Source organism: Petaurus breviceps, unplaced genomic scaffold (genome assembly GCF_028583685.1).
Source record: "Petaurus breviceps papuanus isolate PSGF00001 unplaced genomic scaffold, PetGlider_PUasm1.0 90895, whole genome shotgun sequence".
NCBI lineage: Eukaryota > Metazoa > Chordata > Mammalia > Diprotodontia > Petauridae > Petaurus > Petaurus breviceps.
In genome coordinates, this window is record NW_027187372.1 from 12,062,956 (window position 1) to 12,078,211 (window position 15,256).

The 15,256-nt window shown below is 35.6% G+C and overlaps 1 protein-coding gene across 3 annotated transcripts in view; it reads right to left on the reverse strand.

Annotated features, from left to right (window-relative positions):
* BRINP3 (BMP/retinoic acid inducible neural specific 3) overlaps window positions 1-15,256 on the reverse strand; it is a 515,429-nt gene that overhangs the window by 120,735 nt on the left and 379,438 nt on the right. For all 3 annotated transcript variants that reach the window (XM_069074446.1, XM_069074444.1, XM_069074445.1), the window contains exon 6: window positions 12,557-12,793. In XM_069074446.1, the coding sequence (XP_068930547.1) occupies window positions 12,557-12,793 (237 nt within the window). The remainder of the gene's footprint in view (window positions 1-12,556; window positions 12,794-15,256) is intronic.

The following is a 15,256-nucleotide window of genomic DNA, read 5'->3' on the forward strand; positions in this document are numbered from 1 at the left end:
CTATACCTGAAGCAGGAAGATTCTCTATAGTCACTGTAGCAATGATCATTTACCATCTGCTTGATGAAATTTAGAGATATGGAACCCTCCTCTGTCTGAAGCAGCCTATCACACTTACTGGAATCTTTAGAGTTACAAAAATGTCCTTGAATTAAGGTAAATTTGTCTCAGTAATGGCCATGGGATTACTGAATATTAGAATGGGAAGAAGAAAAGGGAAAAGGAACAAGCTATGTCCTAAGTGCCTTCAAATATTATATCATTTGAGTAAGGGAGTTGAAAAATCATCTAATCCAATTTTCTCATTTCACAGAAATGGTAACTGAGGATAGAAATGTCCAAGTAAATGGCAGAAGCAAAACAAATTTAACCCTTCAAACATTTGAAGATAGTGATTGCCTGCCCTCTTACCCCAAGTCCTCTCTTCTCTAATGTTCTTTTAGCCAGTTCTAGAGCGGTATGGTCCCCAAGTCCCTTGACATCCTACTTTTCCTCTTAATTATGTCATCAAGTTTGCTGCAGTTCTCCCTAAAATCTGGTGCCAAAAACTAACCACAATATTCTAGACATGGTCTGATCAGGGCAAACCATAGAAAAAATGTTGCCTCTTTCTGGCCACTTTAATAATTCAGAGAGCTGAAATTTGATTGGTGTTATTTCCTATACCTCCATATATTATCCTGAATAGATGGTCTTTTTTGTGATTACTGTGGTCAAATATATATATATATATAATCTTGTGGCTAACCTATAGACTATCCCTTTAAATATAGCTGAGCTGAAAAAAAGTTTGGCTTTCAACAAACTCATCCTTGAAAAGTTTTCAGCTTGATAGGACATGACAGTATATCTTGTACATTTGATGAAGCATTTAAATAATATTTTATCAGAGGCTCTATATTCTGGATGCTGCCTTTTCACATAGCCTAAAAACACATTTCAATATTTCCCCCCCTGCTGGGTGATTCTCATAAAATCAGAAAATTAGAGCTAGTTCAGTCATTTTGGTCTAATTACTCAGCAGGTTGCTCAGACAGTTGCTCAATATAATGAAAATAAAATGATAGAAAAATCCAGCCATTTGTTAATTTTGTCAAGAACTTTCTAACAAATAGAACATTAAAAATGGAATGGGCGATGAGAGTATCCCTAGTAGTAAAGATCTACAAGCTGAGTCTAGATGACACTCTACCAGGAACCTTGTAAAAGAGATTCACATATTTGGTAAAAGAATGGATTGCCTGACCATGAAAATCTCTTTTAACTTAAAAAAAAAAAAACAAAACTCTTTTAGAAATCCAACTTCTTTGTCTCCTTTCTGTCTTCAGATAGCTAGAAAGATGCCTTACATATACTAGGTACTTAATACCCATTTGATGAACTGAATAAATATAAATTGATTCTATGAGATGGTCAGCTATTTCATTTAAAATTATTAAGCCAGTAACTAATGGAGACAGAGTCATAGGAAGTTATCATATCTACTGTGACTATACTCACATTAGCTCATATTTATATTGTGCATTATAGGTATACACAGTTTTGTGGATAACCAATAAAGTTGTTTTATCAGTTCATAAATTGCGGTTGAACTGCCAGTGGACAAGAAGTTGGAGGAAACCACCACATAGGAGGAAAGCAAGCAGGATTACCTTTGAACAACTTTACAATGCTTTTAATTACTTCAATGTTCTCCCTAAAACAAAGGTCCAATTTTAAAATATATATCAATTTTTGTTGGTTATATAGTCTAACTGTGAGTCATAAAATTCCACCTCAAAGAATTAAAGTTGCTGGTGACCTAATAGGCAATGCAGAAACTTTTGGTGAATGTGAGTAGCCTGCAACATATTACCAACGAAGATCCAAAATGAGTAAAAAATGCTATTGATCATAGATGAATGACTTGAAAAGGTGAGGGGAGACAGAGAGAGACAGAGAGACAGACAGACAGACAGACAGAGGGAGAGAGAGAGAGAGAACACCAATGGTCAGCCTTTGTCCTCCATTAGTATCTACTGAATGTTAAAAGAGCTAGAGAAATGTTCCATGCCCATTGAGGATTTACTGGAAGCCATGCACCCGATTCACACAGGATAATGAGGTACTGATGGTTTATGATCTCCATCACTGGGGAAAATCTCTACATTGATGAGATTGGATGGCCATTTAAGTATCAAAGTTTACATATTTTCCTACCAAAAGGCTTTTGAGATAGGTAGTATAACTGAATATTTTTTAAACAAGAAAATTGAGGCTCAGGGAGATCAAGTGATATTCTCAAAGTCATATAGTGATTGATCTAAGACTCAAACCACATCTTCTAATTTCAAGCCCAATGCTCTAATACCACAGTTGTCTGTCATTTCTATGTGAGAAGCAACATTCTCTAGATTGCTTTCACTTAAAGACTTTATCTATGGGATTCTAACAAAATGTAAAACTGGAACAGAAGTGGAACAAAGTCAGCTATCGGGGATTTGTCAGTACACCGTTTAGTATCAAAGGCTACAAAGTATATTTACATAAAAGTATATCCATAAACTGATTATTTGTCTTCTTACTTTTGCTACTTACTATTTTGTTAAGTATTAACAAACAGAATTTCAGAATAAGGAGTTGAAAATTACTTGGATCTTGGGTCCACACTTCAGATTACTGAAGAGAGAATGAGATTCTAGGAAGAAGCTGACATGAGAGGAGCTAACAGTATCTAACATTTGCCTATCCCCAGCTTGCTACACTAGAGACTTCAGGAAATTTCCTCTTCAGTGAGATCTAGTGTTTGTTCTCTCTGTCTCTGACTCTGTGCACCTCTTTCTGTCTCTGACTCTGCGCACCTCTCTGTGTCTCTCTTTCTCCCCCCTTCTGTTGAGATGGGTAATCTCATTCCCAATGGGAGAGCTCCTTCTCTCTGTATTATTTGTTACATATTCTCATGTGTATTCTTTCTCTTATTTCTGTTGTGCATTAATTTGAATAAGTGAATGTCTTTGTTAATGTTTGTGTGCAACTGCACAAGCATGCCTGCAAGTGTGCATATGTGTGTGTGTGGTGTGTGTGTGTGTGTGTGTGTGTGTGTGTGTAGTGTGTAATGGAGGGGATCCATCTTCTTTTCCTTCCCAAAGTCTGAAATTTTATTCAACATTTTATTACATGCCTACCTTTGTGAGAACTTTGTTATACATACAGATAGACAGATAGATAGATAGATGATTGATAGATAGATAGATAGATAGATAGATAGATAGATAGATAGATGATAGATAGATCTATAAGTACCTAGAGGTATCCATGAAATTCTGTATCACAGAAAAGTGGTGCTTGTATTCCCAAGCTCATTTTAATAATTTAGACTGAAGTTTACAGATCATACAATCTAATCTTTTCATTTTACATATCGAGAAATTGAAAATTAAGGAATTTAAGTTACTATCTTGAGGTCATAGACCTAGCTGGGGAAGAGTACCTAGAGAAGCCTTTCCACTATGTTTATCTATGTTTCAGATTTTTAGATTGTAATTGTGCTTTACTTCTCTGCTTGGATAAGATGTTTACATTTATCTATATAATTCATCAAACAACATATATTTTTCTGTTTTTTAATGCATATAGAAGAATATAATTTTTTATGACAGGGATATCTGGATTTCTAGTAACTCTGAGATGATTTGTTAGTGTCACCACAAACCACATACTAAAAATAAAAAAAAATCTATGGTAGAATTCAAAAAAGGGGGGGGATTATTCTTCATCTTTGAAGAACTCCTTTCAACAGTACATACATGATCAAGTTCACTTCAGTGATGGGTTCAGGCTTTGTCACAAATTCATAATTGGAAGGAATAAAAGAATCTACACAAGAATATTAAAGGTAAACCACAAAAAGAAGAAAAATAGCTGCTGTGGGAAAACAAGAGTGCAAATAAAACAAACAAAACCTAATCCTCAAGACATGCAACAGAATAGCATTAGTGATGCTTTATAATCATAACATTAAAAAGTGCAGCAATTTTCAGATAATATATTAGAAAGCCAAGAGTTTTCTAACAGTAGTATCCAAGCAATTTCCATGAGAAGGTGCCTTCAGCTGCCATTCTTGGGTGACCAAATAATGTAATCTTCCACTTAAATGGGATATCACATTGATAGATAAAATTATAGGCTATCACAAAATACAGGAGACTTTTAATTTACAATGTACCTTAAGGGTAAGTATGATTTTTTTCAATGTATAACATTTTTTGCAATTGACTGATTATTAAATAGTATAAAAAAGATTTTAAAAATTTCTTCATGAGACCTTTGGAGAATTTTTGCTAAATGCAAGAACAACATCACAATTTCTTCACTCTATTTTATGATCCAGGGAGCTAAGCAAAAATTCCAATTGCTTCACACAAGAATTTTAGGTAGCTTGCAAAAATGCATAGAAATATGTGTTCTCTGACCCTCTCATTTAAATAAGCTTTAACATAATTCTATTTGTCATTTCAATATAAACTGAACCGTACAGGTATTTGTTGTTGTTGATTTTGCCTTCAGGATAGTCAGGAGAATGTGTTATGATATAGACACATAGAAATATTGGTATGGATAGCTAATTTTAACCAAAGTTTCTGCTTTTTATTTGATTTAGTAAACTGTGTAAACTCAGTAAGTTTCTCAAATGTTCAAGTTTTCCATATATTCTATAGCTTTCTTTTTCTACCAATCTCTTCTGAATAATGCTTGCTTTTGTTTCAGGCATACCTTTTCGTAAATTCTCTTTCCCAATATCAGTCCCATTTACAGTTGATTGTTTTGTGGACTTTTTTTGCCAAAATTTTCATTCTTTTAATACTCCTCTCCCCAGTGATTAGGCTAGCCAGTCATTTAAAGTTTTAACTCTGAAAAGAATAACTGAAATTATGACTTTACACAAAGCACTTAATTCCTTAGAGAATTTAAACTTGAAGGAAGATTATTAAATCTAAGCTGTAAGTCCCTGATGTCTTTCAAATTATGTTAGAAGATTTATATGGAAAGGGGTTCTTGATTAGGGAGCAATAAAGCCAGACATGCCCTTATGGAAATGTGGTGACTCTGTGGACCATGGACCAGAATAGTGAAAATTTAAGGCAATGTGAATGCTTGGGAGGTCATTACAATTGTCCAGACAAGAGGTTATTTTTTTTTTTTAAACAATTGGGGTTAAGTAACTTGCTCAAGGTTACACGGCCAGTTATTATTTCTGGGTGTGCTGCTGAGTATCTGAGCCCGGATTTGATCCAGGTCATCCCGACACTGGAGACGGTGCTCTCACTTGCTGAGCCACCTGGCGAACCCTAAGCAATTGGGGTTAAGTAACTTGCTCAAGGTTACACGGCCAGGTGTTTCTGGGTGGGTGCTAAGTGTCTGAGCCCAGGATTCAATCTCCAGGTGTTCTCAACACTGGAGCCGGTGCTCTTACTCGCTGTGCTACCTGGCCGCCCCCAGACAAGAGGTTATTATGGCCTGAGGTGGTGGCCATGGGAGAAAGGAGAAGGGTAAAAATGTGAGAATTGTAGTGGAGGAAGAAAGTGCAAGATAGGGCAACTGATTAGATGTGGAGTGAGGGAGAGTGAAGAGGTGTGGACAAAGTTGAGGCAGTGAAATGTTCTGACTAGCAGGATGGGATATTGCTGTAACATCATAAGTAGTGTTGTCTCACCCGTCAGATTGAAAGCTTCTTAAGAGCAGGGATTGTCCTTGTCCTTTGCCTGTCTTTGTATCCCTAGCACTTATGTGTCTGACATATAGTAGGAATTTAATAAGTTTTTATTGATTAAATGATGGTGATACCTATGACAGAAACTGGGAATTTCTATATAAGGGTGAGTTTTAGGAGAAAAATAATTCCTCTGAAAACCAAAGATAACCTTAACACCACAGTAAGAGAGTGATGCAGAACCTTAGTGGAAGTGAAAACTAACAAATAAATCAGCATATTATTTGGTATGATCTAAATTCAAAATTCATCAATTATTTTTGTATTTAATAAAGGGAGGTGACAGTCACATTAACAGTCAATAATACATACTACAGATACAAAATAATACATAGATACAGAAAAATCTTTGACTTTATTCAGGGAATATTCAGATTCAATATTTCACTTCCACCTCCACATAAATAATGTATTTTATTTTCCTAATTTTATTTCCTAATTAGTTTCCTAATTTTGCAAATTATAAACCTTGTCACTATCTCAAATAAAGAACTATTTTAAAAAGTAATCAATTATTTGGTGTGCATATTAATTCCATATAAATTAATATTCATGTCCCATCATAAAATAGGAAGACAATCAAAAACTCTACAAAACTAAGTGAATAAGAATCATTAAACTACTGTAGCATGGACGGGTCTGAGTATAAATGGAGTTGATTTCTAGATATGCTAAAATCACACAGAAACCATTGCATCATTTGTACCCTGGGACCCCTACAGCAGGATCTAAGGAGTAAAATTTACAAATGCTACCATTGCATTGACATCAGCAGGAGAAATGAAAAAGCAGGACAATTTCCTTACATACAACGCATTTATAGTTTTGCCAGCAACCTCAGCAGCCCTGAGGTAGGTACCATGAGCCCTTTCCTCCTCTTGCTGTTGCCCCAAGTAACTACAGCAATAGGCCTTTTATCCTATTTATCCTTGTGGAATATAAAACATAAGATCTGGCCTCAAAGCTATAAGAAGTCCTTAATTCCACTGTGTTGAAATAGAAGCTAATACATAAAGGACATTCCATAACTAAAATAGCCCTACTTCAATGATTATCATTTTACTGGGAATTATTATTTTAACACCAAATTGGAAAAATTTTCTTCAGATATTCATAACAAAGATATAATACAAATTTATGACACAGAGTCTGGCACTTAATACTGTTGAATGAAAAAAATATATGAATGAATGAAAAATTAATGACTAGATTAAAAGTAAATATAAATCAGATAAGTACTCCAGACTTTTACTATAACATGAACTTGTATATCCTAAATTCCTTATAAAATAATTATGTGGTTTGGGGAGGACTTAGCCTAGCCAATTTATTAACAGAAGTCTGAGAGGGATCCTATTAGAGAAACAATTTATTAGAGCATTTGGTCTTGCACCTTTAAAATAATCCTACAGCACTGATTCTGAGGACAACATTAAATCAAATTTCCTGGTTGTACTGGAAGATTTGCTTTAATACAAATTCTAGTTAGGGTAATAATCAGAAATGGTATTAATAACTTTTACTTAAATTGTTACTTAAAAAGAACATTTTTTTAATTTAATAAACAATTATTTTAATGTGACTTCACTCGTATAGGGTACTTCTGGTGAGAAACTCCTCTACCAGTATAAACTACAGTCTTAGAAAATTTCTTGGGGCATTGAGGATTTAAATGAATCAGTCTATCTATCTGATTTTAAATAATTCTTTCTCATTTTAAAGAATTATATGGCTGGTGGAATCAGTAGATGGAGCCCCAAACAGTAGATCTAAAATCTAAGGACCAGGTTAGTAACCATGTCCTTGAAATTAGTATGTATTTTTTAAGTTACTAGTATTAGTTGGTTTAACTCATTAAAGATTGTTGTCTGTATATCACTTAGGAGATGAGAGTGCTTGTCATCAAAAAGCATATCAGTAAAATGCAATTAATGTCAGATAAACGATAATCCACAACATTCAACATGTCACGGGGTGAAGTTGCAGAGAAATAAGATTTTGGTAACAAATAAAAAAACAAAATGAATGAGAACTGATTAAATCAAATTTCTGAACCCCGAATGCTGAGGACTTGACCTTGAAGGGTGGTGATACCACCAGTCTTTCAGGCTCATAAACGAGGTATCTTCAACTGCTACTCTCTTGGGCCCTATATCTAAACTGTTGTTGAATCCTCTTGACTTCCCTTTTTGGCAACATATTTCAGATACATCTTCCTTCTCTTTTCTGATGCTGCCATTTCCCTGGTACAGACCTTTTATTCTTTCATATCTAGAATAACACAATAGCCTCCTGGCTAGTCTTGCTGCCTCGAATCTTTCCCCACTACAATTCATACTTGATTCAGCTATCAAAATTAATCTTTCTAAAGTATACATCTCATCATATCAGGTCCTATTAAAATTGCATTGGTTCCTTTTCACCTCCAAGATCAAATATAAATGCTCTTTTTGGCATTCAAAGCTCTGCACAAACTGACATCCTTCTACCTTTTCATTCATCTTTCATCTCACTGCCATCTACATACTCAGATCCAGTAAAACTGACCTCTTTGCTATTGCTCTAACAAAATTCTCAATCTCCAGATTTGGCATTTTCACTGGCTGTTTCCCATGCCTGGACTACTCTCTCTCCACATCTCCTACTCCCATCTTCCTTCAAGTCCTAGCTAAAGTCTTTCCAACTACAAGAAGCCTTTCCTGATTCCCATTAATATAAGCACCTTCCCTCTATTGAATATCTTTAATTTATCCTGTGCATATCTCGTTTGTACATAGTTGTTTACATGTGGTTTCCTACAATAGATTATCCTCTCATACCTGAAATAATGTAATAGTCTCCTGACTGGTCTTGCCAACCCTAATTTTTCTCTACTACTGTCCATCATCAACTCAGCTGACAAATTAATCTTTCTAAAAGACAGATCTGATCATATCATCCCCTATTTAATAAACTTTCTGAGCTGTGCATTGCCTTTGTCTGTGCTTAGCACAATGCCTAGCATACAATGTTTAATAAACATTTTGTTCAACTGTAAAATTCTGTTTTTTGTGTTTTAATTATATATTCATATGTATGTATAAAGTATATTATATATATACATACACATATATAATTTTCCCTTTTAAACTTTTAAATTTTGTTTTGTGAATTAAAATGATTTATTGATGCTCAACATGAAGCTTGGATTGATGTCTCCTTCCCCTTCCTTCTTTCCCTGAGTCTGGATGTTCTAGATATTCTGATGTACTTGCTTCTCTTTTCCCTAAATCATAGGTAGCTGAAAGAGAAATGAGAGAGACAGACAAGACAAACATATGTAGGGACAAACAGAGAGACAAACATATTCAAATACAGACAGACAGACACAGACAAACAGACAAACATATATTGAGAAAGACGGACACGGACATTTATATTCTCAGTGCCTCAGGAAATTTTCTAAGATTATAACTTGCAGAGTAGATGACATTTTGTACTAAGTAGAGGGAGTGCTTCAACACCAACACCCTATACCAATGAAATCAGATTCAGTAGAAAAAAAGAGGTTAATACCATTCCTGATCATGACACTGACTAGAATCTGTAATAAAGGAAATTTGTTAGTATAAAGAGAGAAGATATAACAGCATATTTATATGAGTTTGATGCAAAGTGAAGAAGCTTTTAGGTAGTAATCATGCTATTTTTTTGCCAGAGTGTAGGAGGTATATAATAAACCATGGGTTGGAAGTAGGAATTAGAGGCAGACATTAGTATATGGAAGGGGAAAATAGGATTGGTAGTAAATTGAAAGCAGGAGGTAGGTTCAACTGTTAGGAAGCATAACATTATATAAAGAATGTGATTGGGGAAGAACTCAGTAAAAGTTAGCAAGGGTAAGGTATAAGGCTTTTATTCTGGCATTGAAATATAGCTTTTTACAAAGTATAAACATTCCAATGTGAGACTTTCTTTGCGCTGATGGAGTATTAAAAATATTCTTATTCTGGGCATGATTAACTCAATCATGATATTTTGAGGTTATTGATTAAATCAAGACTAATGCATGCCTGAACCATGCCCTTGAAGTTGTACTTTAAAAGGAGAATAAACATAGAATGAAGAATGAAAAGAATTACATAGAATAAGGAATAGAGAGAGAAACTGAAAGGCAGACAGAAGGGGAGATATAAATAGAGATTATACTTATTCCCAGGGTGGTGGTGGTGTTCAGTTGTTTCAGTAATGCTCAAATTTTTGTGACCTCATTTGGGATTTTCTCACAAAGATAATGGAGCGGTTTGCCATCTCCTTCTCCAGTTCATTTTACAGATGAGGAAAATGAGGTTAATAGAGTTAAGTGACTTGCCCAGGATCATGCAACTGATAAGTATCTGAGGCTGGATTTGAAGTCAGGTCTTCCTGACTCCAGGGCAGGTGCTCTATCCACTGTGCCATACAACTGCCCTATTCCCAGAAGAGAAGGAGAATTTGCCAGAGTATTCTCAGAATTGCTCTTCCTGGTTCTGGATAATCCTTTTTAAAGTTTCTGATCAAATATAACTAATCAATGATGGGTTTGTATTATGATATAATGAAGAGCTCCCTCCCTAATTGGAAGAAGAGCTGATAAATTAGTGGATGTTTAAAGGAATTGTCTTATTCCTCTTTCTCTCTCTTTCAGTCTGTTTCTAAAGTGTGTATTTATTTATTCTAGCAGTTTCCAGAGAGCACAATGAGGGAAGATATGATTGTACTAGCTCCCAACCAGCCTCCATAATACTTTGCGAACATCTGCTGACTATACAAATTTTTGCTTCTGTCAACCTTTGCCCCCTTTAGTCTTTGTTCTTTACTGATCTTGGGCAAACAAATATACTGGGTAGACATGTTGTAATGGTAATGTATTTTTGTTTAACGGGAAGATCTTTCCCATTCATAATAGGCCCATGTGATCTACTTGAGTCACATGGAAGCCTCAGTCACATGAGTCTTTGCTGGGAGGAGTTTGCTGGATGGAGAAGACTGTAGAGGAAGTTGGTCAGAGTAGTTAGAGCTGAGGGAGAGAGAGGAAGCAAGTAGGAAGCATCAAGCTGTGAGTGTTTGTTTGTGGGAAGGCCCTAGCAGAAGGAAGGCTTGGAGATAGAGGTACCCTCTGCATGGTTATTATGTATAGATTACTTTGTTGCTATGATGGATTTGGCTTTCTGGTGTTTTGATAAATGTTTTGGTTCTGTCTTCCATGTGGAGAGTCTGTTATATTTTGAAGTTCAGAATCACAATGGCATATTCATAGCTTCCATAGGCTCTGTGAATATTGTGTTGGTGTCATACATGTACAGGATTGTAGGTGACCTTGTGATTCTGAAAGGTTTGAGGAATATTGAGTGTGGTAGTCTCTGCCCTCCCCAGCCCATTCCACAATTTGTGATGACTGATGGCATTGAAAAGAATGACCACTGATGAGTTTTGTCCTAAGTGTGGCCTATTTCACCAGCAGACAAGTATCGGGAATGGTTACATGGTACAATGCTGAAGTGAAATATAAGATGCCTAATCAAATCAGTGTTGCAGACTGTTCCATGTTTTCATCAGTTTTCAGTGTATTAGTTTTGCAGCCAATTATCATAGTAGTCATAAGTTACCAAATCCTGTTTTATGTTTGCCTGTGTCAAAGATATAAAATCTCCCTGAGATGGATGAGATTGTAGGATTCACAAGAATAACTTTACTGGCTTTGGGGATGAATCCTTTGTATTTTGCATTTATTTTATTTGTTTACTATAAAATAAAGCTTGTTTTCTATCACTATATTTTTAGCTTAAGTATTTGTATAGAAGCTGAGGGATACTTTTACCTCTTATATATCCCTGGAAATGGACTGAATTCTAATGTCCCGAGGGGACACCATAAGTGGGTTATAAAAGTAGCCTAATTCTGATATTCTTAAGGGAAACCAACAGTGAAGGCATAGTGAGAAGTCTTGCATCTTAAATCGAACCTTGTTAATATATACCCAACAATTTGGTCCTGAAAATGGATTACAAATGAAAAATGTGAATCTTGAATAAGACAATCCAGATGTATTGGAAAATCACATACAAACTACTGAATTTTTTCTCCCTCAAGAAAATCTATTGATATTATATCCAATACAGCCAGATGCTTTATGGTACTAACAGGTACCATTAGTTGGAACTTACTTATCTGATTTAATATTTCCCCCTTATTTAATAAGAAATAGATGATATCATGCAAGGGGCACTTATTTGGAGTCAGAAAAGCCAGGTTTGAATCTTGAATGTGTTGCATATTTCCCGTGTGACCTTGTACAAGTCTGATTCCATCTCTGAGCCTCAGTTTTTACATTTATTAAGTGAAATTTTAAACAAGAGGATCTCTAAAGTCCCTTTCAGCTCTGAATCCTCTAATCCTGTAAAATCTCATCATTCAGGGTATCACAATGAAAATTAAAGGACCACTGAATGGCTCTAGGTAAATACCCATGTATCATTTTCAAAAGTGGAAAAAAAATAAAGATTAATGATACAAATTGGCAATGGCATGCAACACTCTTCATGTACTAAAAAATTAGAGTTATAACTTAAAGAACTGAAGTAATTAGAATGACACATTAGAATTATTCCTTCTTGATTGTGTGTGAGAAAGTAATGCCAGAACCACATAACAAAGATTCAAGTTGTGACAATTATTTCCATCTATACTGTGCTATAATTCTTTCCTGTTTATTAGTAAAGAAAATCTTTCCCATTCAAAGACATCTTAATAGGCTATAGCCCCATTAAAACAAAATACATATCCTACCTGATTCCTCAAAATCATTATTGTAGACATTCCAGGTCTCACTTATTCGAAGAAGATTTTCTTCCATGGCTTGAATATCCATATAAGGACAGTTGCATTCTGGGAATTTGAGGCCACATTGACACCAGCAATCATTGTCTTTACAAATAAATTCTCCCTCTGAATTGCAGGCAATATAGCTCAGAGCTGCCTGCACAAAACGCTCCTGTAGGTAATCTGGAAGGATGACTTGAAGCCCTTTATTAAAAAAAAAAAAAAGCAAAGCAAAGAAAAATAATAATAGTTTCAAAAAATTCGTAAGTCATGGGAATACAAACAAATGTTTCCTGCCTTCAAAGAGTTTATAGTCTACTGAAGGCACACATTTGGTACACAGGTAAGTAATTACACAATAAGTTTAGAAGGAAGAAATCACTAAGAAATGGGGAGAACAGGAAAGACTTCCTGTAGGAGCTGGTACCTGAGGTCATCCTTGAAGAAAACTAGGTATAAGGGAATCTGAGGACTTAGTAGATTCCATGCATGAGAGACAGCCTATGCAAAGGCTCAAAGGTGAGAAATGGAATGTTAGGGACAGGAAATGTCTCATAAGTCCAGTCTAGTAAGATGCAGAGTCTTAGGTATTAATGAGAAATAAATCTAGAAAGGTTTGTAGATTCAGATTTTAGATGGTCTTCAATGTCAAACTAAGGAGTGTTTATTTTATTCTAGAGATAATCATGAGCCTCTGAAGCCTTTTGATATGATTATTGTTTTGATAATAAACAGTGACCATACCTAAGAGTAATGGAGTAATTATGGAATTATTGCTTCATCACATAAACCAATTTAGGGATTTTATAAAATTGACCTGAGCATAGAACATGTCAACTCTCAATCAACCAAAAAGCATTTATTACTATGTGTTAGACACTGTGCTAAACACTGTGGATAAAATAAAAATCAAAAAATAACCCCTATCCTTAAGGAACTCAATTCTAATAATGACTGAATTCTAATGGAAGGGAGTAGATATACGTAGATATGTAACTTTTGCACAGATATGTGCTGACATAAGAACCTGTGTGTATACCTATATATCAGGTCATAAAAGATAAATACAGAATAGAAGGAGGATAACCTTGTGGCGGTGTATAATGGCAAGCAAAGTAGTACTTTGCTGCTTATTTCAGCTATCCAAGTACCTTTGAGCCTTGCCTTTGAATATGTCAAGTCTTTGTTGGAAACAGTATACATTGAGTTGCCCTTATTAGGCCTAAGGAAGTTTGGAGACCTTCCCTGCCCTTAGTAGGTCTAACATCATCACATGGATCCCATGCTAGGAGGAGCTTGCTGAAAGAGCAGAACAAGAAGGGTGGAACAGGAAGGAGCAGAGCAGAGCAAAGCTCAAGCTAGAGCTGGGACCAAGCAGAAATGAGGAGGAGAATGCTTGTGATTTTGGCCCTCTGCTTTTCTGCTCTGTGTTGATGTTACTTCTTCAGAACAAAGTTTTCTGTCTCCTGAAAGAGGACTTTACTGCTATCAACAGAAGTCCTGGGATTTTACTGTTGATTTGTGCTTGATTTCTCAGACAAAAGCTTTGTCTTTTGGTTTGTGTTACTTTATCAGACAGAAAGTGAACCAAGATGATAGTGCTGGCAACGTGTGTAAATATTGTTGTAGCCCTGTTAAGCTTTGTCTTCCTAGAAACAGAAATTTTAAAGAGCTTGAAGTAGAGCAATAAGCTGAGATATAGAACAGGGGCAGACAGTTGGCTACATGTGATTCCAGGAAAGAGTCATGTGAATCCAGGCAAGAGCTGGGAGCAGTCAGCTCATGGAAGAGCAGCCTTGGGATTGGAAAGCCAGCCTCGAATTAAGATGAAAGAGGATTTTACTTGGGTACTCTGTATTGACTGATGATATTGTAACTTACTGTGACCTAGGAGTGGATGGTGTTTTTTACTTTCTGGTACCCCTGATCGATGATTTGCTTAAGGATTATTAGCTCTTAAGCATGATTGGCTTAAAGAAGAATGGAAGCCAGCCTAGAGTGAAGATGAAAGAAGACTTGACTTGTGTACTCTATATTGATTGAGGAGATTGTGACTTTCTGAATGATATGTTTTGTTAATAATAAGTTATGTTATATTGTTGTGAATGTTGTGTTTTTGTTTCTTGAATGTTTTGCTTTAGTTTATTGCTGAGTAAATAGAGAGTTCACTATACTATGGGAGGAGATCCTTAAAATTATTCACAGCAGCAGTATTTAGGAGAGCTGCTCATGATTGGCTTTACACAGTGGGTGATAAGGAAGGGAAGGCTCTGTGCAAGTGGTACATTTGAATGGAATCTTAAAGGAAGACAATGATTCTAAGAAATAGGGTTGGAAGAGATAATATTCCAAGCATGGTAACAGCTATTACAAAGGTATGGAAGTTTGAGTGTTTTGTGCTAGGTCAATATGCCTGAAACACAGAGGACAAAGACAGCAGTAGGGTATTAAAAAAACCTGGAAAGGCATGAAGGACTGGAGTTGTCAAGAGTTTTAGATGACAAAGGATTTCATATTTGATCATGTTGGTAAAAGGGTTAACAGGAGCAAGAGTCCAGGGGTGATTTGGTCAGATCTACAAGTTAGGAAAATCACTTAGGCAGGTGTGTGGACAATGGACTGTAGTGAGGAGAGACTCAAGGCAGGGAGACCAACTGGGCTATTTGT